Below are 24,341 nucleotides of genomic sequence, written 5' to 3' on the forward strand. Positions count from 1 at the left end.
CTTTAACTAACGACTCGTACTCATATGATGTAGAGCCCATCCTTGGCATCCTGTAGAGACAGTATTCGGTTTCTCATATATAAAATATATATGGGTTGAATTAATCATATATATATATATATATTGGGTGGGAAACAAAATTGGATGTTGGATTTTATTTTCATTCTACAGAAATAAAACAAAAATTTCTAATTTCTCATCATATTTAACTAAATATCTCATTATATATATATATATATATATATATATCCTGCTGATCTGCAATTATCTCGAAATTTGGAAGGGTTTTGCTAATAAATTATGTGATTAATTTCAACTAAACGTAGTTTCCAACAATGGCGTATAATGTGAGTTACCAGACTAGAGATATTTTGTGTTGTAATTTTATGGGTCGATTTTGAAGATTCCTCGACCATTGATTTAATTTATCGAGTCCTTACGGTATTTGCAATATTTATATTATGATCCATATACTAATGAGTGGACTAAAAGTCGATGGCGATTAAACAACGTTGATGCGTGGGGCTGCAACGAAACAAAAACTAGTGGGGGAATCAATCAGCGTGAGGAGGAACGAATAAAAATAAAATAAAAAAAAGGAATAAAAATGAAATTATTCTAATGGTCTAATTGGCAAAAGAAATAAAAAAAAAAATATCTCAACCTCCACCCACATTGATTCCACCACTTTTGCAATTATGTTTTCCAACCATAGCATCATAATGATGATAATCATTACAATAATGATAATAACTATCACTCTTTCTAAAACTTCAAATTGTAATTACATACAACAAAAGAAATTTTATTTATTTATTTATTTATTTATATGTAAACAGACACTAAATCATATCCCAACAGGGCATTCATCACTACACGGAACACAACATCTGGGATTCTTTGGCCAAAAAAAACAACTCGAGACCAGACAGAGAGTTGTCGCAACAAAAGCCAAAGCCCCCCAGACTCGGAACAAACCAAAGATGCAATCTTTAGATCTCACAAACCCAACCAACGAACAAACAGAGATAAACAAAAGGCTTCTGTAATAAGAGCATTCCGATATCCTCCCTCCCTCCTAAAATCTCATACATTACCCAGCCACTGTATTCTCAAGTACACATTGGACCTACCGGTTCCTATGAACAGAGTTTCCGCCTTAACGGAAACCCTGCGAAAAAAGGGTTTTTTTGTTGGGGAAAAAACCGGAGGTCACTCTACTCGGAAAAAAAAGGGACCGGGCACTGAGCCAAGAGGGAGAGAGGCGGGATAGACAACTTAGCCTGAAAAAAGAAAACACGAATACCCGACAAAGACTAGTAGAGAACCCGGCTATGAAAAGAAAACTTAGGTCATACTTGACGGGAAATCCACGATTAGTTGCTACCCGAGGACCCGACTTTTTTGGTGTTACCTCCGATGAGATCAGTAGAGGATGTCGCACCTCCAAAGATGCTCGATTAGGAGGTCAATGGTGGCGCTGGAGATTGATCGGCATTGCTGGACGTTTAAACCTAAAAGGGTCCGACCCAACTTCCTGAGGGCGGGCACGCTCTTGTCTGTGACCAAAGGGCAACCTGCCAAGGAAAGGATCTGGAGAGTGAGCTGGTTGGATGAAGCCAGGGCTTGGACTCCAAAGTCGGTGATTGAGCAGTTTGAAACATCCAAGTCACTCAGAATCTGGCAGCTCCCTGCGATTGAAACAAGAGTTGCATCGGTGATCTTGGTACATCCCTCGAGGTTCAAGGCCTCGAGGGTCCAACCACTCTGAGCTGAGATGACAGAGACCACTTTGTCAGTCAAATTGGAACAACCGGCGAGGTTGACTTTCACAAGACTGAGCTGGGTGGAATGGAGAAGCTGTAGAAACCCGGAATCCGTGATTCCATTGAGACCACAGAGCTCCAAATTCTCGATCTGAGGGCAGAGCTGTCCGAGGGCTGACAGGTTAGCATCGCCAAAACCGGGGCAGTTACGGATAGACAGTGAGCGTATGGTGTTGCAAGGAGATGATGGGGGTAAACACGTGGTGAGGTCTCTAATGCCGAAACAGTTCACCAGTGAGAAAGCCCTCAACTTGGCACCACAGTTCAAAAGGGAACCAAAAAACCCTAAATGGGTAACCCTGTGGCACTCTTCAAGTTGGAGGCTCTCCACTGACAAGGAAGCTTTGGCAAAAGAGACTAACCCATTGTCGGATAACAACGGGCATTTACTCAGGAGCAGCTTCTTCAGGTTTGGGCAGCCCTTCCCGACAGCTTCAAGACCCATGTCTGTTACTCCCGGGCAGGATGTGATGGATAAGGAGTTCAACTTTTGCAGACCGACACCATTTCCCATGACCCAGAATCCTTTCTCACTCACAGTTGGCAGTCCAGAGATCAGGAGATCGGTGATCGACAAGCCATAGTGACCAACAACAGCAAGAGACACATCAGTGATGTTCAGCATCTGAAGTTTTAGTTTCATCAAGGAACAGGTTGACTTTGACAGCAGGGATGCGATTCCTTGGTCCCTGACAAGAGGACAGTTCTTGATACAGACCGACTTCAGTTTGGGGCAGAACCGAGCAACAGCTTGTAGACTCGCATTTCCAATCCTTGAACACGACTCAATTGTTAGCTCACTCAAGCCCAGGCAGCTCTTTGCAATCGCGATCAAAGCCTTGTCGGTGATTGTAGGGCAACGGGACAAGTCAAGCTTCTCGAGTTGGGAGCAGCCCTTGGCAATCTCCAAGAGACCGGTGTCACTGATGGTAGATAGATCCCACAAAGAGAGAACTCTCAGAGAAGGACATCCACGGCCAATTGCCCTCAGGCCAAGATCTGAAACCCTGCAAGCAGAATTGTTACCACAGATAGAAAGCTTTCCCAGCCCTCCACAACCAGCAGTTCCAACGGCAATAGCAGCTAGTCTGACATCAGATGCCTTCTTCCCTTCTAAGCTCCTAGATAGATATCCATCACAGTCAACATCATCTTCACAATCTTCCATGGAAGCATCCTTTGCTTTCTTGCTGATATCATCCAGCTCATCTGGACGGATACCGCTCAGAAGATTAAGCCAGCGCTTCGAAACAGAAGCGCAGACACTTCTCTCTTGAGCACCAGGCAAACGCCTGAAAACCTCGAATAGGCACTCGTCCGGCAGCACATCAATGGAGACTGGGTCTTGCTCGAACACGCTGAAAGCCGTAGGTGCACTGACACGTGTCCTTTTGCAAGGGGGGAAGTAAGCATCGACGAGACTGCCGAGGGATAGCAAAAGGCTAGCCTCCTTTGGGTTTGGGTATATAGAGCCACGAGGGCAAAAACCATTTTCACCTGCAAAAATCGAAACGACAAACCCTCAAAGGTCAGACAGATCTAAAATGATTACAGAAACGACAACGACAAGAAATAGGAAAAGACATATCCGAATGAATCACCCCTAGCTGTCATCAATCAGGAACAGATCTCTAATTAGTAACCCACCAAATCACATGATTCACGACCCATCATCCTAGAACATATCAGATCTATGACCTATAGTTTTCCTAATACGATTTAGCTCCACAAACCCCAGAAAATTATCGCATAAATCTTCGTAAATCCCACAAGGAGGAATCAAGCGAACCTCGAATCTATAACCCTACCACAGGACATCTGCTGAGCCAGAGCTCAAGAATGCGAAAGAGCCATAAAAAAAATTCGTATTTTTTCAACAGATAAGAAATCCAAGGACCAACAAAAAGCCAGCAGATCCATCAAATTCCACAACGAAAACTAAAGAAACAGGAAGAGATCAGGAACATACCAGCGATACTGAAGATCTCCGACATGGTTGAAGCTCAGAACTCCCGAGGAAAAGGGAACCGCTTGGTTCCACAAGCAAACACCACAGGAAGAGAGCAAAAAAGAGAGATCCGAGGAAGCCGAAGAAGACGATCAAAGCTGCTGCGTTAAGATCGCCGAAGCTGACGAGCATGGAAGATCAAAGATTCACGTAGATGAAGAAACCCTATCAAATAGGGCAAAAAGGAGAGAGAGAGCGAGAGGGAAGAGGGGAAAAGAAGGAAAAACACGGGATGAAGAGTGTGAGGTCAAGATATGGCCTTTATGCGCGAGTAGAAATCCACATGCAATGAACTTGGCTTGTTTTGGGTTTATTTTATTTATTTAAAAATCTCATTGTATTTATTATTTCTAATTTTAAATAATAATATTTTTTCTTTTACTTCTGTACCAGAAATATCAAATTCCCATCCGGGGTGAGTTGGGCGGTTGGTTTATACAAAAAATTAAAACAAGATTATCATAATACAATCAAGTTATGCATATATAGATAAATATATAAGTTATTTATTATTTAATACTATCTGCTATTTACATGTAAGTTTTTAAAATATTATTTTATCATTTTTTTCTTAAAAATATCAAAATAAAGATTTGAAAATTAAAATTAACTAAAATTATGAAAATAAAGAATATAATATAATATATTATTAAAATAAATATTTAAAAATTACCATAAAATTAGAATACAAAAGAATATTGTAATTATACATTACATTTAGATTAATTATTACATAAAATAGATAACGTTATCTCTAAAATAAATAAATTTTAAAATTCATAACAAAAATATTGTAATAAAACCATTCACAAAGTAAAAAAATTTATATAAAAATTTAAAATATTTAAAATTTTAATATTTATATATAAAAATATGTAGAAATAAATCGATTTATATTAATTTTTAATTTAAAATTTAACTAAAATATAAAACCTGATTAAAATAAAATTTAACAATAAAAATAAAAATAGAAAATAGAAAAATATTAATATATAATAAAAGTAAAGAATGATTGTAAAAATAAATGATTTTTTATTGAATAATAAACTGAACGTAGAAAATATAGTTTAAAATAATAATATATATGTTCATATTATATGTAATGATATGATAACAACATGGGTATGATTGTGATTCATGTGGAGTGGAAACTCTGATCCCAACAACGATTACAGGCCGACAACAATGCGAGAAGGGTTATAATGATTTGTTTATTTTAAAGAAAACGATTTTAAACCATGATTGAGGGGTATTGAATGGTTTTAAAGTTTAGAGTTGATTTAAAAGGTTGAACAAAAGAAAATGAAGAAAAGAACGTGAATCAACAGAATGAATCTTGTTTGGCTTGAATGATTGATTGTTGTTATCTCTTTTTTATTATATATATTGGGTATAGAGGTGAGGTTTATAGTCATAAAACATCGTTGTTCTATTCATGTAGCTCACGCTTTTATTTTTTCTACGGGTAAAATGTGAAACAAAACGTGTGATTAGATTCAATAGTTGCGAGACACGATAATTTAGATTTTTATTTTTATCTTATGTTATTCAATTTTTTTGAGAATTCCGCTGTAGATATGAAATTATATATATTTTTTTATTTAGAATAAACTAGATTTTTTTTAGAATCCAAGTGAAGATTCAACAAGTCTTTCACATCAGTTTTTGGAGTCGTTACACTAGTCCCTTGAAACAACGCTAAAAACATGATCATCGACCTAGGGTGGACAAAAGGTGCAAATAATAATCTAGACTTAATTATCACAATAGAACTAATCAATTATAGTAACAATGACAAAAAAAAAAGAGGACTAGTATAAAAAGTAACAAAATACTACACGGTAGGACCGTATATAACGTACATATTAGTTTTTAAATATAAAAATACATTTGTGATTCAGATTCAATTTGAGAAATTTAAACTTATAAAATAAGAACAGTTATTCTGAATATTTATTCCCCTATATAGATCTCTTTACCTATCATCTCCCCAAACTTTAGGTTAAAGTCCAAACTTATTATAAATCTCTATCACAATTTATAAACAATTAATCTTCTGATCATTTTAATCAATTTTATTGTGTGAATCAGTTCTGAATTCAAACCCCAAATTTTTTTGATAGATCTAATATTAAAATAAGTCATATAGGTAATCACACTGATGAAAATATTAAATTCAATTTTACAAAACCGAATGAATGAGAAAACACAAGATATCGTAGATTAAAAACCAAACATTTTTATACACAAACTATATCTCTAGCCTACAACAACATATCTACTCTAAAACTATAAAAAGACATATTCAACACAATAAAGAAAAGACATATAAGAATAGTAGAGAAAAGAAAACTTTGATCGATGTTTAAACTGCTCTCATACACCAACACGATATCTTTTAGTGTGTTTTATCCTCACTCGCATGCATATCAACACATTTTATAGTAGATCACCCATTATTAAATTGTTACAGATCCAACACACTTACTTTGGAATTCTCTTGGGATAATCAACCGAAAATGTAGGTGTATCTTCCTGTTATTAGTAGTTCAACTAATTCTTTTAAGTTATATTACACCGTATAGTCTCATTCTTATACAGCCGTCAGATCGCTCTCATTGCGATACGTTCAATTCATTACCTTATCTTCTAGCCTAATGGTACTTGGAGAATCGCTTCGGCGATCATTTACAACCTTTGTCATAGCTCGAGATATCACACGTCGAATTATTGAGACAAAATAAAAAATATAATTTTTTTATGAGATATTCTTAATTTTTTTTATTTATTTATACTTTAATTCTAAGCGGTGTTTACGTATGGAATGATTTAAGAGTTTTTATGCCATATAAAATTTGTGTTGGTTGACTTGACGATAGAATTTTTTTTAACCAAAATATAAACCTATCAGGCTATTTTGAAAAAAATACTAGATTTATATATTCAATAAAATAATTATGTTTAATATTGATTGCGCCTGTAGCTCAGTGGATAGAGCGTCTGTTTCCTAAGCAGAAAGTCGTAGGTTCGATCCCTACCTGGCGCGTTGTTATTGTTTTTACTAATTTTCTAATCTGTTTTTTGTCTTTATTTTTATTTTTAAAAATTCAAAAAAATCAGGTTGAGATAATCACTTTATTCATAATACTTTAACATGACATTTTTTATTGGAAAAATTCCAAATAAATACATGAATTTGTTCAAATCTTATAAAAAAATCACTTTATTCATAATACTTTAACATGATATTTTTTATTGAAAAATTCCAAATAAATACATAAATTTGTTCAAATCCTTTTTTATAAGATTTTAAAAAAAATACCAAAAAATAGATTTAAACAAATTCATATATTTATTTAAAATTTTTCCTTTTTCATTTTGTTTTGTGTATTTTAGAATATAATCAGTCAATTAATTAAAGGCCACTTCCTCAATTAGTTATTCTTGTAAATGATTATCGTCTAACTACCACTAGTCAGTATACAATTTGCATTAATTATCCAACCATAGTATCAAGATTAATGAATAAAATGTTCGCTTATATAGTTATGGTAAGTATTTTATTTCGCCCACGACTAATTCATTCCTAATATATACGAACAAAGTATGTTTGAATACATACATATACACGTTCATCTTACATAATGTGTCATATATAGGTGTACGCACAATCGTTACATCATCATACAAACATTTAAGTCGGAAAAAAAGGACAGAGAATCAGAGATAAAGATATGGTGAGCAGTGAATCCACTTCTTCGTTTCGTTTTTTTTTCTTCATTATAATTAATCTTCATTATATACATAATATACATTTTCTGACGTTGTAAATATAATGCGATACTGTGACAGAAATCAGCGATAATCTTCACCATTTTTATGGTTACATTATTATGCAATAATGGCGGCGGAGAGAGTCCAGAAATTCAAAACAATGGTGAACTTACACTTAATATACTCGATTTTAAGGCCGTGGGTGATGGATCCTCGGACGATTCCAAAGTGAGTATATATAACCTATAAATACACTATTGTGTAAAATATATCATTCTTACATATAAATATATATAGAAGATATTAATATTTTCGATCGCGTGATTATAAATACCACATATTATATGTTAAATTTAAACGTGGAACATATTTTTGTGAGGCACTTGCGGATGCATGGGAGGCTTTATGTCGTGGAAAGGAGGCTACAGGCAGTGCAAAGCTAATTATACCAAAAAATAAAACATTTTTGGTAAAGCCTTTGAGATTGGAAGGTCCATGCAATTCTTCCTCTCTCATTTTCCAGGTACACAATATATAAATTTTGTACCATAATGTAATATTACATACATATATATATATATATATATATACATCTAAATGGCATATTTTGTCTTATGATAATAGGGGTTTCACCTTTGGCACAAATTAATACGGTTTGAATACTTTTAATCCGATATATAAAATTAATGGAAATCGTTGGTATAATATTGATAAAACTCAAAACAAACCTATTCTAATTCCACGGATCTGAAAAAGATCCAGTGAAATGTGGATATATATATTCCGAAACCCTAATCCATAGTTATAACAGATTATATAATACTAATTTTTTTATAGGATGCATATTATATATATATATATAAATTGTGTTGTAATCATGGAAATGGAACTCGAGCAGATAGAAGGAAAGATTATTGCACCGGGAGAACCACATAAGACGGCGGACGGTTGCTGGTTATGTTTCATTTACGTCAACAATCTCTCCATCAACGGAATGGGAACATTTGATGGCAAAGGTGAAGCTTGGTGGGGCAAAGGGGCTGCTGCCGGAGACCGACCATCAGTAAGTGTTTTGTCTTTTGTTTTTGTGTTCTCTTCTTAAGATAATCTTGCAGTTAACAGGTTTGGTTTTAACTTACCTATACTAAACCAAACTCTTCCCCGAAAGTTTTTTTTTGGTAAAGAGTAATTCAAGATGGATCGCTCGAATTCGGGTAGTATGGCACTGTGAACCTCCCCCTTACCATTTTGTCACCCGCACTTTGACTTTCCGAAAGTTTTCAGACCTATATGTATACATATATATATATATATATAATACCGTATGTGGATAAAAAATATTAACGTTTGCAACTGTACTAGTAATGCAATATTTTTTCGGTGCAATTTATATTGGCACTGATTAAAACAATTAGGCTTTAAATAGTTTCAAAAAGTCATATTGGCGACGTTTCATAAAAAAAAAACTAAATTAATTCAGAAAGCGATTCTTACATTAATTATAATACATTTCATAGAATGAAATCTCGTTGCGACGGATATTTTGTTCAAGATCATAGGTTATATATGCAGATGACTAATTTTTTTTTTTATGTTGAATAAAATTGCGTAGGCACTTGGATTCCACGGGTGCAAAAACCTTGAAATAAATGGGACAACACACATGAACAGTCCGCGGTCTCACATTGAAGTGGAAAATTGCAATAACGCAACCATATCTAACGTCAATATTATTGCCCCTAAAGACAGTCCAAACACCGACGGTGTCATCATTGCTCTGTCCAAACATGTATCTGTCTTAAAATCTTCCATCGCTACCGGTAACTAATTTCGTACATACATACATACATACGTACGTACGTACGTACGTTCTTTTATATGTTGGGGATTTATGGTAATGTTTTGGGTGGGGTAGGTGACGATTGCATTTCGATCAAGAACGGATCCTACAATATAAATGCCATGGATGTAAAATGTGGACCAGGTCATGGGATCAGGTAATTTAATTTCATTAACAAAGTGTCAAGATATAATAATCGTCCTAAGTATTTGATTTTTGATGTTTTAATGACATATTTTGATTCGCGTCTATATATATTATTTATATTGCTTGGTTAATATTTGAGTTCCTGCAGTGTGGGAAGTCTAGGAGTAGGTGGATCCTTCGAGACCGTAGAATACGTACACGTACGGAGCTGTAGCTTCACCAACACCCTCAACGGTGCAAGGGTCAAGACTTGGGCGGTATTTATTTATTTTATTTATTTGTCTGTTATATATTTACTTTAATAAAACTGTAGTCAAAATATATGGAATGAATTTTTAAGTAATAATATTTAATTATCTCTTCTATATATATATTTAACCCTAATAACCGAAAAAAATCACGTATTAAATTGTCTGAATATACATATACATAATATTTTTTTTTTGAGGATTAGGGAGGAGCAGGGTATGCGAGGAACATACTGTTCGAGGACATCACATTATCAAATTCTGGGAATCCCATAATCATTGACCAACATTATTGCAATGGTCCTCACATTTGTCCTGAAAAGGTACATACATATATATATATATATCTATCTATATATCATTTCATTTACTTTCTTTTTTTTTCGGATTGTGTAAGATAACAAGACCTAATGATTTTATTTACAAGAACAGAAATAAAATATCTCGTATGATTAGAATCTGGTTACATTCTTTGCATTTGAGATTTTGTTAGTTTTCGCAAAAATACGATGATGGTTGAAGATGAAAGTGATCATAAATCATGATGATGATAAGCCGTACTCGATTTTGAAGAATAATAAGTTAATCATATAGTTTGAAAATTATGTTAAATTTACGGGATTTAATTTAATTTCGTATATATTGTATAACAACAGGGAAAAGCAGTGGAAGTGAGCAATGTGACGTTTAGGGGATTCCATGGAACGACAGCAACAGTAGAAGCAATAACATTGGATTGCAGTAAGACTAAGATATGTTCGGATATTCACATAGAACACATCAATATCACATTGTCTCCTTCGTCTTCTTACACTGACAAAGACATTAGGGTTTCTTGTAACAATGCTCGTGGAACAGCTTCTGGTCTTATCTCCCCTTCCGATGTTCCATGTTTTCATCAACCTCCTTCACCATCACCTTCCTATCAAGATGATGATGACGATGATGAGTTCTTCATGTGATATTTGATTTCTCCTTTTTTTTATTATTATTTAATGTTGATTTGATCCATCGATAATAAAATTATAATAATCAATCAGCTTCTACGGAACTCTTTCTTTTTTAAATGTATCAAAGGTGCATTTTAACTATATATATATATATACACATACATATATATATATATATATATATATATATATCCTTACATGTTTGTAAATGACTATATAACAAGATTTATATATTTTACCTATATTTTATCACGGTTCATAGATTATAACATCGAAAATATAACAGTAAATCTATTTGATTTGATTGTTATAATGTTTTAATTGTTTTCGTGACCAATTATTCCGATTGGAAAGATATTTGATATTTTCATCTACCTACGTCTAAGGAAAAAAAAGATATATGAATCAAGATCATTTTATAACTAGGAGAAAAAATGAAAATAAATCGGATATATTCCTTTTTGACGGTATGTTTTTATAATAAATTATATTTAACGAGATTTAATAAATATAAGGAAAAAATCAATACTCAATGCTTATTACTCATTCACACATATTTGTGTCAAATAAAGATAATTATTCTACAAAATATGTTATCCAGAAATAGATATAAATTTTCAAGTACATAACCATTGAATAGATTCAAAGAAAAGTAATTCATGAATATCAATTGTATAATATCATATTTGCGATATTTTATATGGCTAAATATCTAAAATACATTAAATAATAAAACATAATCTATAGATTCATGAAGAATAAGATCCACAAACATAAATCACTCTTGCATTGTTATCATGAATGTTTTAATTGTATATCCATGTGTATATATATATAGCCCAAACTCATTCACATAAAATGAACAAAAGTAAAATATATTTAGTTCTTCTTTGCTTCTACCTTACAAAATGGTGAAGATGATTTATGTTTTTCGTAGTAAAGTTATTTGTTTTACAAAATTTATTAAACTTTTGTTTTCCACATTATATTTATATTAATTTATTCATTGATTCAGGAATTGTTATTTGGTTTTCTAATAATCTGTGTTGGATTATTGGAATTCGGAAATAGTGCTGACGTGACTAAGTTTGGTGCGATTGGAGATGGTAAAACCGATGATTCAAAGGTAAATTCGATATATGTATATATAATAAAATTATTAATAATTTATTTCTCTCTTTAAGTGGAGTTTTTTAAAATTAATCGCTCAATTAGAAATTTTTTTTATCTATTATTATATTTGAAAAATAAACGAGTAAATATAACCTAATCCAAATATGTAGATTTTTTTTATTCTTGTAATATTTTGATATGCGACTTTCTATAAAAATCACAAAATAAATTGTGGTTATATGGTTGAAGGCATTCCTAAAAGCATGGGAAAAGGTATGTGGAGCAAATGACCCTCAAACTTTGCAAATTCCCCATGGGAAAAATTTTCTCCTCCAACCTCTTGCCTTCAATGGTCCCTGCAAATCCACCATTCAAGTTCAGGTATCTATGCATCCAACTTATCTACACATACATACCATATGTATATATATATATATGTATGTATATGTATGTATATACATTGTTTATATATATATGAACAAATATATTATTATATGTGTGGATACAGTTGTTAGGGAATCTTGTTGGGCCTGAATCAAGTGGATGGTTAGGGGATCAAAAGGATAAATGGATCATATTCCGAGGAGTGGATGACCTTCTTTTTAAAGGATCTGGAACAATCGACGGTCGTGGTGAGCCTTGGTGGAAAGCTGTACGTACCGCTCTCCGCACACGATTATTCTCTCCCTTTTCGTTTTTGTTTTACATATGAATTGATGCGAGCATTTTAATTAATTATTCGACAACTTCCTCTTAAGTTCTGAATATTTATTTAATTAATTAATTGTTCAATTATCTAATCATTCATTGAAATTTCTTTTCAAAATGTTGTAGGCAAAGCCCAAAGACGATACAAACAGACCAACGGTAAGTGTAATAGTATATTATTTATATATATATATATATAATAAAATTGATCTCTAATCACTCTTTGCAACTTGTCCCGGTTTAACTTATAGTACAAGATATTTATTTGGACATGTTTCCAACTATTAACCATCTTTGATAACATCTATTGCAGTCATTGTGTTTCCAAAGTTGCAACAATCTTCAAGTGAAGGGATTCACTTCAATAAACAGTCCAAGAAATCACATTAGTATTACCGGTTGCAATCGAGCATCGATATCCAACGTGAATCTGATTGCACCCGAAGAAAGCCCCAACACCGATGGAATCGATATCTCTGGATCGAACCAAATCAATATAACCGATTCATACATTGGAACCGGTAATTTTAATTACGATATCAAAACCTTAATCCACTTTCATATTTTATATATGATTCCAGGTACATATTGATATATAATTTCATGCAGGCGATGATTGTGTTGCTGTAAATGGAGGTTCTGTCGGCATCATCATTAGAAATGTTAATTGCGGTCCCGGCCATGGACTTAGGTTTGTCAGATTTGTATTAAGAACTTGCATATACATTTATACACAAAAGATATTACCATATTACACATTTTTTAAAATTTGAACATGACAAGACATATATTCACATACATATATATATGACAGTATCGGGAGTCTAGGTCGCAATGGAAAGAGGGAGACAGTCGAACAAGTTCGAGTTCAGAATTGTACCTTCAACAGAACTGATAATGGAGCAAGAATCAAGACATGGCCTGTAATATTTTTATATACGCATGCTTTGATATACATGTTTTTCTCTCTATATATATACACATATAACGTAACAAAAGAATATAACATATGCAGGGAGGGTCAGGTTATGTCAAGAATATAACATTCGAGCAAATCACATTGATTGAAGCTAAAAACCCGATTATAATCGATCAATTCTACGGCCATTGTTACCCTAATTGTAAGGGAGGGGTAAGTTTCTTATACGTGTCTCCTTCTACCCGTAAACTCCCGATACATGTGTTAAAATAATACTCTTATTAATATATAAGTGCCTGAATCTGTTGGTACATGACAAATGCATGCATGCAGAACTCAGCAGTAGAGATAAGGGACGTGAGGTTTATAGGCTTTAATGGGACTTCAATGAGCAAGGAAGCGATAAAATTGAATTGCAGCAGCGTTTGCGGATGCGACAACGTTGCCTTGGAGCAAGTGAACATCAAATCTGCAGTTCGAGGAAAAGGGATCGAAGCTGTCTGTAACAATGCTCGAGTTGCTTGTCAGCACTCAGTTCCATCGGTGGAATGTTAGCCAATTACACATGACCCCCATACCCTATACACTTTACCTTTTAAACGATTAATGAGTATTTTACATTTTTATTTTTACTTTTAAATAATAATATTATTTTAGTTCCATTCTACAAGGATAAACAAGATTTTCTTAGGTTTGTCTGCCCTCACCTTAAAAATTCCCCAACTTACAAAAATGTACCACAAAAAAATCCCCAATCAAAAATTGGTCAAATATATTCCCCAAATTGAAAACTTGTTCCAAATCAATACCAGGAAGAAACGGCGTTAATCTGACCCTTTTATTTACACAATCAAACTATTTTTCTTGCCACCCGTCAAAAAAAATTTGCCAAGTCACCAAACCAAATTTAGTTTTAATCAGTTCAAATTTAATTGAAATCGGTTTGACATATACCGAATTTTAAAAACCAATTTAACCCTAAATTTAATCTTATTATCTCATCAACATTATTGATTTATTTTACCCAAAAACAAAACCATAAAAATTAAATTCATATCCCCCCCAGAAAAAAGATCCCAGGAACAGAGAGAGGAAGCGGATGGCCACTAAGACGATCGATCAACGGAGAAGCCAAGGCGGCTTTGTTTATATATAGAGGGGGGGTTAGGGGCTCTCTCTCTCTGTAAACCCTAATTTTTCCTCCTCTTCGTTTGGGTAAATTATGGGCCATTATTGGGCCTTATTTTGTATTTTAACCACATTTGGGCCTTCGTTTTGTATGAGCGTACGAAATCCGTTGGGCTAAAAAAACACCTTTTGGGTTGATTAATTCTTATGAAAATTGAAAATAATTTATTTTGATCTTGGAGATACGAGATGCGGTCTTTGCGTTCTTGTTCGGTTCTCTCAGTAGAAGTGTCTCTGTTGTTGCTTCATTGTGACGGATCTTCTAGAACTGAATAAATTGCTTTCGACGTGAAATTTGTTGCCTTTTGCATTCAAGATGATGAAAAATTTTACACCAAAAAAAAAAAAAAGATGATGAAAAATTGTTTCTCTAATCTTTCTTGGCGGAGAAACCCTTGATTTGATTATACACAAGAGATATATCCTCCCTCCTTCGTATCCAACCTCCCAACCAAAAACTACCCTTGCCAAAAAATTCTAGTTCGCCTCCGGAATTAGAGAGATCGGAAGGTTATATGTAGGCATTTCCGAAGAGTCGAGATTGATTGCTAAGATTGAGTTCGAGGTTAAGTCGGGGTCGAAATCAGATATAGAATTGAGTTCGGGATCGAGAAATATGTTTTGAATTTTTCGGTTGAACATTTCAACGGATATCGTTTGAAAATTTCAACCAACGGATATCTGTTGAAAATTCCAACCGATATCGGTTGAAAATTTAATGGGAAAATCCGTTGAAATTTAGTTGAAACAACTAAATTTCAAAATTTCAACGGATATCGGTTGGAATTTCCAATAGAAAAATTTGTTGAAAATTTCATCATGCATTCTACGGAAATGAATTTCCAACGACGTTTTTTCATCGGAAAAATCCGTTAGAAATCAGTTGGAAATCATAATTTTCAATGGATTTTCGGTCATTTCCAACGGATTCGTCCCATAGAATGCTAAGAACTTTTTAGGTTTTCGTTTTAATTTTAGGAACCAATTGGCTTAATTGTAAACAGATTTCATTTACATCGATTTGTTTAGATATATGATGACAAGGCGTAAGGAGCCAGAAAATTAACATTGTTAGATGATGAGATCGATTTGGCAAAGATTTACAAATTTAGATATTAATTAATCCAATTATTAATTAGAGTATTGATATGAAATTTTAATGATATGGGGTATTTTTATAAAATGTTCCCTATTTGATGTGACATACTAAATTTTTTTATGACGGGGCAATTTTTTTTATAACTCTACATTTGTATAGCGTTCACGCAGTTTTAGACAGTTAAAATATTATATCGGGTTTTTTCTTTAAATTTTTATACTTTTTTAATTATTTGGTGTTAATATTAAAAAATTCAAAACAGAATGTGCTAAAAAGAAATTTTGGCATATGTGACCAAATTTTCTGTACACTTTCTCTCTTTTTTTCTTTACCATACATCTCCATTTGTCATTTCCAATAAAACAAGCACGTGATTATTGTGTAGTCCAAAAGAAAACAAAAAAAATTAAAAGCAATAATTTTTCTCGTGGAAAAATAAAAATTAGAAAAAAAGTGAATATTCCCTCTAGTTTGGTCCGTATTTGAATTTTTTTTCTCTCACCGTTTTATTTCCTATATAATTTATACCATTGAACATAGTACTAATAATTTGTTATTCAAACAAGTAAAACTAAATCTAATAAAATAAAATAAATAAATAACTAGACTATCATTTTTAACTGAATTTTCCTGACTCAAAACTTTTATGACTGCGTCGCCCAATATTTATTGTTTGTTTATCGATGTCATCAAAAAACCTTTTCTCAATGTTACTAATATGAAAATTATATGATTTATATTAACTTATAAGTAAAATATTATTTATGATATATATTTTGAAAGAGAATTTGTTCATATTAAAATAATGTTTTTATGGGGGATGAGCTCTCAATTCTCTCGGAACCTATCTTCAGTGTGACTAATTTGTCAATTTCTCTAATATATTTTGTACGATAGAAACAAAAAAAGTAGTGATATACGTATTTCCCAATTTATTTCATTGTGTATTCAAATTAATGGAATTTTTTTTGTGATACATACAATTTGGAAAATTGCGTTCTCATATGAATATATATATATATTATTTTTTTTTTGTCAAATCAGGAAGTTCACATGCGCATTCGGCCCAACCTACATCTCTTTGGGCCCGGGAGTAGCCTTTGAACACACAGCCTTTGGCTATGCCTCTCCCTCCCCGCATGCCTGGATTCAAACCCCTGACTTGGAGGAGGAACACCCTCACTTCCAGTCCAGATAGGGGTGTCAAACGAGCCAACTCGGATCATTTTTGGCTCGGCTCATTTGGCTCGGATCGTTTTGGGCTCAGCTCGTTAGGCTCGTTTTCTAACGAGCCAGAAAAACCTCGACTCAGATCGCTCGTCAATTTTCCGATCTGAACGAGCCGGCTCGTTGAGCCAAGGATATATAATATTTTTTATTTATATTTATTTTAAATATAATTATAAATTTAAATAAATACATAAAAATTTATTAAAACATCTATATCATTTAATATTTTCAATTATCACCATCATAATAATTAGTATATTTATAATATCATATAAATAATATGAAAAAAATTAATATAAAATTATATTAGAGTTTTTTTATATAAATTTAATTTATTTTTTAAAAAAATATCAGCTCATTGAGCAGCTCGACAGCTCGCCGAGCCAGACTCATTGAACACGTGTTCAATGAGCTCTGGCTCGTTAGGCTCGTTTTTTAACGACCTGAAAAAATTACGGCTCAGATCGCTCGTTTTCTGGCGAGCCACGAGCCAGCTCACGAGCCGGGCTCGTTTTGACACCCCTAAGTCCAGATACCACTCGACCACAGACATGTGGGTACTCATATGAATATATTGCATTGTACTTTCAGTATAATATAATAATAAGAAAATTTTAGTGAATTGTGTGGATTGAAAGAGACCAAAATTAGTCTTTAATTATATTCACTAATTGATTGATATAATATTTATATAATGACGATAAAATTATATAAAACACACTGGGGTGGCATCTAAACAATGAAACAAGTAGTTAACGTAAACCATCAAACTAAAAATTTATGAGCACAAAGACAATCTGAAATATAATACCAAATTTACATACAAAACAAATTACATCAAAATATGCTTTTATGTCATAATTTCGTGACATCACAGAATCTAGTTTTCATTTGTTTTATGTCAAATAAAATCGCGATATCTAAAAACGTGTACTAATTTGTAAATACATGGCATCCCTTTAAATTCATCAATATGTACATATATAAGTGTGCATATACATTTATGTGTATATATGTGTGTGTGTGTGTGTGACGAACACAGACTCTAGTCACTCTACTTCATGCAATGGTAAGCACTTATTTTTTTTTATAAATATTTTCGATTTTTTTTTTTGGTTCTAATTTCTTGTGTTGTAGGAAAGGCTGCGTTATGCGGTACTTGTGGTCACTTGCGTTGCCTTTGGCTTTGCAAACTGCCAAAATTTCAACGTGCTTAGTTTTGGAGCTAAGGGTGATGGTGTAACCGATGATTCTGAGGTAAATATATATATGTTGATTCATTTTAGATAATTAATTGCACATAGAATATTCCTAAATATAAGGAACCGTATGATTAAAATATACATAAAATACCCAACATTAATCAAGGAAACAAAGGTATATATTTTCGAAGTAAATAAATCGATTCAGGTATCTTATTTTTTTAACTATTAACTTTGTTTTGGCCATTAATTGTTTTCCTAAGTTATTATTGTTTATCTTTTGATTTATGAACACAACTCATGGGTGTTTATAGGCGTTTTTGAAAGCATGGAACGCTGCGTGCGGTGGCGGCGGTAACGAGCAAACCCTCCTAATACCTTCGGACAATACATTCTTACTTCAACCACTTGTGTTCCAAGGCCCTTGCAGATCTCCGTACATGCAAGTCCAGGTAAAGCTCTCTCCCTCTCTCTCTCTCTCTCTCTCCCCCTCTCTCTCTCTCTAACTAAATTAACTATCTGATGATATATGCTTGCAGTTCAGTGGTAACATCGTTGCTCCGAATGACAAAGGGGAATGGTCGTCATGTTCATCCAATAGGTGGATAGGTTTCTCTTGGGTGTCCGGACTCACCGTCGTTGGATCTAAAACCAGGAGGATCGACGGTCGTGGTTCCTCCTTCTGGAACAACCCTAACCAGGTGTTTATACAAATACATTCCCTAAACCATAATCTCTCTCTATATATATACACATATGCACGATCAAGAACTCATGAAAGAAAGCCCTCTTTTCCTCAGGGGAATTTAGGAGGATGCGATTGGCCTACGGTGAGTATTCCATTATTTATTAATTTTTATAAAATAGGATACATCTCATCTTATATATAATCTTCTCGTATTGAATATTTGTACATGGAATTTTAATAACGTTACTCTTGTTTTTGTAGTCATTGCATTTTCAATCGTGTAACAACCTGAATATAAGCGGAATGACATCGGCCAACAGTCCAAGAAATCATATATCCATAAGTGGGTGCGAGCAGGTGACGATATCGGATGTAAACCTGCTTGCGCCGGAGGACAGTCCAAACACTGATGGCATCGATATCTCTGCGTCATCTTATATCAACATCGTCAACTCTTACATCGGAACTGGTACATACACACATTTTGTGTATGTGTGTATATACATTATGGTTTTTATTTATTGTTTAATATTATATGTATATATGATTCGTGGTTTGATCAGGGGATGATTGCATTGCTATAAATACTGGATGTGCCAATATCAATATTACAGGAGTGAATTGCGGCCCTGGTCATGGAATAAGGTACTCATCATCATCATCATCATCACCATCACCAAACCAAATCATACCATTTGTTTTTTTAAATTTTATTTCTATAGAATTCGGAAAAAAATTTCAACAAAATTTTATTTTGAGTGCAACGAAAGTCTTGAATTGTGTACATGGAAAAACTTTGTAACAAAAAAAGTTAACTTAATAAGCCTTATGGTACTAAAAGTTATGGAAACATATTCGATTTCCAATTTGGTTTTGTTTCCTCCATTTGTTATTCTATTTTTTCATCTTTAGAAAATCCATACCCGTTCCGTTTTGATATTCTATTTTCATTTAAAAAATACTGATTTCATTGAAAAAATTTAAATGATTTAATTTGATTTAAAAGAAATTATATTCAGTCAAATTTTTACAATGAATTTATTAGGTACAATTATATATTACTTTTTCGTTCAGGTTTTATTACAACAAATTAAACAGTGATACCTTACTAAAAGAGAACTCTTTCATTAACTCAAAAAAAAAAATAAAAAAAATTAACAGTGTTCGTTTGGGTTAAAATTGGAAGTATTCATTTTCCATATATTTGTAATATTATTATGCCTAAAAAAATGGAATCATTGATAACAGCGTGGGAAGCCTGGGAGCCAAAGGATTCAAAGAGACCGTAGAAAATGTTCAGGTAGTGGATTGTACCTTCAACAGGACCACCAATGGAGCTAGGATCAAGACTTGGCCGGTATTTCTTGCTTGCCAATAATAATAATAATTTTTATAATAATAATAATAATAATAATAATAATAATAATAATAATAATAATAATAATAATAATAATAATAATAATAATAATAATAATAATTTTTATAATAATGTTCAGGGGGGACAAGGATATGCGAGGAACATTCATTTCAAGCGCATAACAGTAATAAATGCAAGAAATCCAATTATTATTGACCAATATTATACCAATGATAACCAAAGTGGACAGGCTTCTGAAGGGGTAAACACAAAACATTTAGTTTTTGTGTTAATAGTTATACTATTATTTTATTGCTAAAAAATCATTATATATATATATATATATATGTTTTTTTTTTACAGAATTCAGCAGTAGCAATAAGCCATGTGAAGTTCATAGATTTTGAAGGAACGACGTCGGATGAAGAAGCTATAAAATTTAACTGCAGTAAAATCACTCGTTGCAGTGATATCACGGTGGAAAAAGTCCAAATTACTACAGCTGATGGGAAACTACCCACAGCCACGTGTCAAAACGTGAATGGAACAAGTCTAGGCAGTGTTCCTCTTGTCCCTTGTCTATCCGAATTATAAATTGAATTAAATTTTTTGACACTTCATCAAATAAATAGATAGATAATTCCCGATTTTTTTTAATCACCGAAAGTTATGTAATACTAATATACTTTACTTGTAATTACATTACATACATTTCCTTCATTTTATACTAGATAAAGACCCGCGCGATGCGCGGTTTATTTATTTTTTTGATTATTTTAATTATAATGTTTGTTGTTATAAATTTAGAATAATATCATATGCCTTAATTTTTTATTTATTAAAATTAGAAATTATTATGAAATTATATATTTTAAAAAATTAAAAATAAGTAAATATTAGTATATTATATATACATTATATAAAGTCGATATGAATGATTTTTTCTAAATGTTATTATTGTTATATATGTATGCATAGTTATACATATATATACATATATATATATATATATGTATTTATAAACATAGAATATATACATAATTTTTTCATACGTATGTCCGAGATTATATAAATATACATATACATATAGATGTATATATGTATATCGATTTGAATGATTGAACATAAATTTGAATTTTATTACGTCTATAAAACATTTTATTAATTTTTTATTTACAATAATAATAAATTGTATGAAAATATGATTAAGTTTGTCAAAACTTCTCTTACCAATTATTTTTCTATAGTATTTTAAAATTTTATCATTCAGTTTTATGTTAAATTTTTCATATCATCGACTCTGATGACCACGTATGAAGTAGATGTTAATTTTTAACATAAAAAAAAGGAATTCAAGAAAATAACAACGATTGTTAGTATTGATTCTAACAATGATGTAAAATTTAAACATTATATTCAACATTCATACGAATCAAAGTTGTAAATTGTTATTGATTTCGTAAGTTAGAGTATGTATTTAAATTATTTCAATATTAGGTATTTATTTGGTATATTTGGTAAAATTGATATATTTATAAGGGTTTTTTTCTAAATTTAATAAATAAATCTATATATATATATATATATATTCATATACATATATATATATATATATGCATGTATATATATACATATATACATGCATAATTAATTTAAAAATACTTAAAGGTTCATGTAATTTATTGATTAACTTGAGTTTTAGAAAAATAAAAATATAATATAAAATACATATATACATATATATACATACACAAATATATATATATATATATATATATAAGCAGTATAACTTTTCAAAATTACTTATATATCATAAAATTTATTGATTAGTTGAATTTTAAAAACAGAAATTTAAATATAATATGTATAAATATACTAAAAAAATAAAATAATAAAATACAGATATATATAGATATATATAGAGATATTCAAATACAATGGAAGAGTCCTTGTGTCTATGGTCGGGAATAACAGCTTCGCCATCGCCAATGACCAGAGATTCGGTGTTCAATTACATATCATCACTATCGATCTCCAAATAATCTACAAGATCTATGACCAATTCTTCATCATCGTCTCTGGTCTCTGGTCTCGCAACCAATGTCCACAATCTTATGAAATTTTATGTCCATTCCATGTTTATGGTTTTTCTTTATTTCTTCATTGTGAATTGACGGAATCTAAAGATTCAGTTTTTTAAACTTTGGTTGAAAATACAACAAAAAATATCATATTTTTTTCATTCTTTATGAGAAGAGATCGGTGATTTTGTCCGTTTTTGTTCCTGATTTTTTTGCTGATCATATTTTATAAATTAAAAAAACCTAAATTAGATATTGGCAAAAGAGAGAGAAAAACAAACAAAAAGAATAGTAACAATATTACCGACATAGTTTTTCTCGATAAAACTGATGATGGAGATGATAACTAACAAACAAATGTTAACCGATAAAAATCAGAGGAGAATCAGAGAGATTAGGTTAATGAACTTTCGGGTCAGAATCATTTCTAAGTGATTCTTTAGCTTTGGCCTTAAATCTGCCCTAGCATTATGTTTTTTTTACTCACTAAATAATACTATCATTAGTGCAACGATGTATTCTACTAACTTACCAAAAAAAAAAACAATTGATTCTATTGGCTTGAATATTATGATCCATTATATCATATGATCATAACCTTCAACAATATTGATGATTATAAGTTAAAAAAAAAAAGGTAATTAAGTGACTGATAATGAACTCATCAACATCATGTCATGAGATTCAAACCAAGATCGGATTTCTCCAAAACCAAGCGAGATTTTCTCGTTTGGTCAACCCTTAAATGATCCGACTGACGCGATCTCTTCTTCATCAAGAGTATGTAAACACCGAAGAGCTTCGACCTTCTGCAAGTACTTTCATGGCGGATCTCCCCGCCATTGTTCTTATCATTGTCACTCTCATTGCCATTGCCATTGTCGTTGTTGCTGTCATCGATGGTTAATGTAATGGAGCTCTGAGACGTGTTACTCGACAAACCTATTTGTATATTAATGGAGTCATAGACCCCATTTATGCAAAAAAAATAATAATTTATTTATTAATTTTATAAAATCTTACATAAAATTGCATAATGTCCCCACCGGATTTCTCTCGTTTCAAGATGAGTGTTGGGCCCGCTCGCTCGGCCCATGGCCCATTTTGCTGAAGAAAGGAACGCGGCCCATTTTGGCTAAGCGTTGCGTTTTGAGCAACGGGTTAATGAAACCCTAAGGGGTTCCGTCACTTTGGGGTGGGACGCAACACGGTGCTCGAGAGGAAGCGAGAAAGGGCGATTGCAGAGGCAATCGCAAGGGAAAAGAAGACGGTGATGCTTCCCGGCGACGGCGAAGCTCAGACCGACGGTGATTCATCAAAGGTGAGCAAGGTAAAGGTCGGTGAGTGTCTTGTAACCTCTCTTTCTTGGGTTTCTCGGTGAGCCTCCAAACCTTGGTGTGGACGGCCGCCGTGGTTCTCTCTTCTCTGTTGTATTTTCGTTCTCTAGTGGATTCGCCGGCGCCGTTCCGGCCGAGACGTAGGCCCGAGGTAACTCGGTAACCGAACTCGTAAAAACTCCGGTGTCTCTTTCGTTTATCGCACAAACGAGCGTCGGATGGAAGTGGTGAGGACTCGATACCACCTTCACAAAGTGGTATCAGAGCCCGGTTACGATCCAGGGAGGTAAGGTTCGCCGGTCAGGCGAGGTAAGGTATTTCCGGTTCGAATCTCGGCTGTGTGAGCGTCTTGATTCTTCTGTCAAGTGTTTCAGACGGAGACGGAGGTGGATCGACGATGGTGGGAGTTAGAGTTAACATCCCCGGGGTCGCCGACATTCAGATCCGTCGAGGTGAGTCATCGGAGGCAAAAACTCGGTGAACCAGATTCGAACCCGGTGAGTCAGGTAAGGTTTTCTGACTCGGTTTTATTATTTTTCCGCGATTTCTCCGATTTGAGTCCGAGTTTCAAAGGAAACTCGGTGAACTCGGCGGAGAAATGCTCGATTCCGGCGAAACTCGGTCCG

At 32.9% G+C, this 24,341-nt stretch overlaps 4 protein-coding genes and 1 non-coding gene across 5 annotated transcripts; 4 read left to right on the forward strand and 1 right to left on the reverse strand.

Moving 5' to 3' along the window:
• Positions 1-744: 744 nt before the first annotated feature.
• Positions 745-4,076, reverse strand: LOC104803662 (EIN3-binding F-box protein 1-like). Its single transcript, XM_010527661.2, has 2 exons — positions 3,796-4,076; positions 745-3,323 (listed from the first exon to the last, which is right to left on the reverse strand). The coding sequence occupies exons 1-2, from the start codon at positions 3,818-3,820 to the stop codon at positions 1,426-1,428; spliced, it is 1,923 nt and encodes a 640-aa protein (XP_010525963.1). The 5' UTR covers positions 3,821-4,076; the 3' UTR covers positions 745-1,425.
• A 2,731-nt stretch (positions 4,077-6,807) lies between these two features.
• On the forward strand, positions 6,808-6,880 carry TRNAR-CCU. Its single transcript has one exon. It is a non-coding gene; the product is annotated as a tRNA-Arg (tRNA).
• An 875-nt stretch (positions 6,881-7,755) lies between these two features.
• Positions 7,756-10,805, forward strand: LOC104804504 (probable polygalacturonase At3g15720). The gene is made up of 8 exons (XM_010528817.1): positions 7,756-7,836; positions 7,988-8,131; positions 8,507-8,671; positions 9,221-9,428; positions 9,524-9,605; positions 9,744-9,852; positions 10,050-10,166; positions 10,500-10,805. Exons 3-8 carry the CDS (start codon positions 8,603-8,605, stop codon positions 10,803-10,805), a joined length of 891 nt encoding a protein of 296 aa, XP_010527119.1. The 5' UTR covers positions 7,756-7,836; positions 7,988-8,131; positions 8,507-8,602.
• Positions 10,806-11,701: 896 nt separating this feature from the next.
• Positions 11,702-14,088, forward strand: LOC104804505 (probable polygalacturonase At3g15720). The gene is made up of 10 exons (XM_010528818.1): positions 11,702-11,719; positions 11,809-11,919; positions 12,156-12,287; positions 12,415-12,558; positions 12,741-12,773; positions 12,928-13,135; positions 13,224-13,305; positions 13,429-13,537; positions 13,630-13,746; positions 13,867-14,088. Exons 1-10 carry the CDS (start codon positions 11,702-11,704, stop codon positions 14,086-14,088), a joined length of 1,176 nt encoding a protein of 391 aa, XP_010527120.1.
• Positions 14,089-17,601: 3,513 nt separating this feature from the next.
• On the forward strand, positions 17,602-20,946 carry LOC104804506 (probable polygalacturonase At3g15720). Its single transcript, XM_010528819.1, has 10 exons — positions 17,602-17,607; positions 18,188-18,307; positions 18,567-18,704; positions 18,792-18,953; positions 19,053-19,082; positions 19,202-19,409; positions 19,504-19,585; positions 20,189-20,297; positions 20,437-20,559; positions 20,661-20,946. The coding sequence occupies exons 1-10, from the start codon at positions 17,602-17,604 to the stop codon at positions 20,889-20,891; spliced, it is 1,209 nt and encodes a 402-aa protein (XP_010527121.1). The 3' UTR covers positions 20,892-20,946.
• Positions 20,947-24,341: the final 3,395 nt, after the last annotated feature.

The sequence above is a fragment of the Tarenaya hassleriana genome, unplaced genomic scaffold, assembly GCF_000463585.1.
Source record: "Tarenaya hassleriana unplaced genomic scaffold, ASM46358v1 Cleome9, whole genome shotgun sequence".
Taxonomy (NCBI): domain Eukaryota; kingdom Viridiplantae; phylum Streptophyta; class Magnoliopsida; order Brassicales; family Cleomaceae; genus Tarenaya; species Tarenaya hassleriana.